This window comes from Hipposideros armiger, unplaced genomic scaffold (assembly GCF_001890085.2).
Source record: "Hipposideros armiger isolate ML-2016 unplaced genomic scaffold, ASM189008v1 scaffold_677, whole genome shotgun sequence".
NCBI lineage: Eukaryota > Metazoa > Chordata > Mammalia > Chiroptera > Hipposideridae > Hipposideros > Hipposideros armiger.
The window spans coordinates 454,497-456,736 of NW_017732027.1; the positions used below are offsets into that span (position 1 = coordinate 454,497).

The 2,240-nt window shown below is 58.6% G+C and overlaps 1 protein-coding gene across 1 annotated transcript in view; it reads right to left on the reverse strand.

Moving 5' to 3' along the window:
* Positions 1–564: 564 nt before the first annotated feature.
* Positions 565–2,240, reverse strand: part of LOC109372913 (actin-binding LIM protein 2-like) — a 68,096-nt gene continuing 66,420 nt past the window's right edge. Inside the window, exons 4-5 of the mRNA XM_019626425.1 lie at positions 1,351–1,463; positions 565–704 (exon numbers count right to left, since the gene is read on the reverse strand). Coding sequence (XP_019481970.1) covers positions 574–704; positions 1,351–1,463 — 244 coding nt within the window. The 3' untranslated portion in view covers positions 565–573. The remainder of the gene's footprint in view (positions 705–1,350; positions 1,464–2,240) is intronic.

Sequence of the window (2,240 nt, forward strand, 5' to 3'; positions counted from 1 at the left end):
TCCCTCCCCTGTGCTGTCGGGGCTCGCCTGCCTCCGTTCCGAGCTCTGGGACTAAAACGCACGCCTTCTGCAGACCAGCTGCTCCCTCCGCACCCAAACCAGCCATCACAGCATCCTGACCTCATGTTGGGGACACTGTATCAGCCAGTGGGAGCTGCCCGATGGCCCACACTGCAGAAGCCTGAGTGTGGGGCTGAGTTGTCACATCTGTGACAAAGGAGGCTGGCCAGCACTATCTTTTCCTGGCTCTGTTGCTGGCATCAGCTGACTTCCACTTTGCATTCTGCAGGAGACCCAGGTGCCACCAAGGGGGTGAATTCCACGGGGAGGGTGACACCCAGGGATGCACACGGGAGGGCATGTTACAAAATCAAAGATGGGGGCGCTAACATCTGCTTCAATCAACCGAACGGAGCTGGAGTCTCTCTGTGAACTGTATTAGGGGAGCCAGGCTGGTGGGGAATCTAACATGCCAGGTCCGGTGTGCTCCTCGCCTACCAGCGGGACATGGAAGGCAGAGGGCTGCAGCACACAAGCAGGACACCGGCGGGCGTCCCGGGGCGCCTCCCCCACTCACTTGCTGATGTATTCAGCGCTCAGCTGCTCCCCGCAGGTCTTGCACTTAAAACAGCCCAAATGCCAGTGTTTGTCCAAAGCCACCAGGGACTGGCCGTTTTTTATTTCTGTGCCGCAGCCCCCACAACCTGGAAAAAGATGAGAACACACGTCAGCTGCGGGCTGAGAGCCGTGGGTGCCTGTGCCACTGGGTCTCTAGGCACCACGACAGCAGTCAGGGTGGGCCCAGGGCAGCGCCTGCCTGCCCCTGCCTCGCTCTCACTCTGCCCCACGTCCACAGGCCGGTGACACGCCAGCTGGCATGGGCTCTTCTGTGGGAGCCATCTCCTCCTTCTTCAGGCAAGAAGGCTGTATTGAGCACCCACTGCATGCACGCCATGTCCTGGCCCCTGGGATGGGCAGCCCTTGACCACACATAGGAGCCCAGACTTCAGTGTTCTCCTAATGGCTCTCCCAGAGGGTTCGGACGGTCTGGAATTAGCTGTGCGGAGGGAGCTGGGTATGTGTGCTGCAGGGAGAGGACCAGAAGGAGGCCAGGGAGGCTTCCTGGAGGAGATGCTGGGAGTTGGCCATAAAAGCAGGGGTGGCACACGGGGTGGGGGGCACGGCCTGGGCAAAGGCTCAGGAGCAGGCGCGCCCAGAGACTTCTGGCTCCCTTCCTCATGCTCATCCAGTGATTCATTCTGACAGCTGCTGCTTTGGGGCTGAGTGTTGTCAGGCCCCCCACCGGGCTCTGCAGAGGCCCCTCCCCAACACTGCTCAGCACCCACTTACTCCAGAGGCCCTGGGACAGGTGTGAGCTGCCGCCCGACAGGGGCAGGGAGCACTTCTGGCACATGCACTCCTTCCCATTGAAGGTCACTCGGTCCCCGGGTGGAAACGGCAGCCTGAAACAAGAGCGGGTTACACGCCAGCACTACCTTTTGCTCTTCTCAGGGGGGAAGGGGAGCCCCACCCAGGTCCTCCTGTCACCTCCCCCCTGGAATCTCACGGACAGGCGCCACAGGCCAGGAAGCAAGGCCTCTCCATCTAGGCCCTGCCATGTCCCTGCTGTGTGACTCAGGCTGGTCACTGGCATCTGAGCCTCAGTTTCCTCGTCCGTGTCAGCAGGCAGAGTGACAGTGCCCTGGGGAGGGGCAGTGAGGCACACGGCCCTCCACCAGGCAGTCTTCACCACTGGCCTCCTCCACGCGACCCAGACGCCTCTGACTCTTCCCCAGCCCAGAATGCTTTTTTAAATATCAGTTCAATAATAATAGTAACAGGTACCGTTTATCACGCCCCTGCTATGTGCCAGGTGTCAGGTACATGACAGACACCTTACATGAAGGCCTCATTTCATAACTTTAGGACCTTTGTCCAAGTTGGCATTCGCTTCATTTCTTCTCTATAGGTGGGAATGCTGATGTTCAGAGAGGATGGTTAACTTTTCCAAGGACACACAGCCAGTGCAGGTCAGAACCAGAGTCAAACCAAGACCTGTCTGGCTCCAGAGCTCCACCTGCTTGGGCCTCTAAGAAGGCAACATGGCAAAAGCATGCCCTGTAGACACCAAGGAACTGTACATTAGGTCTGTCTTTATTTAAAAGTTTGGCATTCTGGGGCCGGCAGAGTGGCTCAGTTGGTTAAGAGCTCGCTCAAGAGTTTGAGCTCTGAGCAACAGC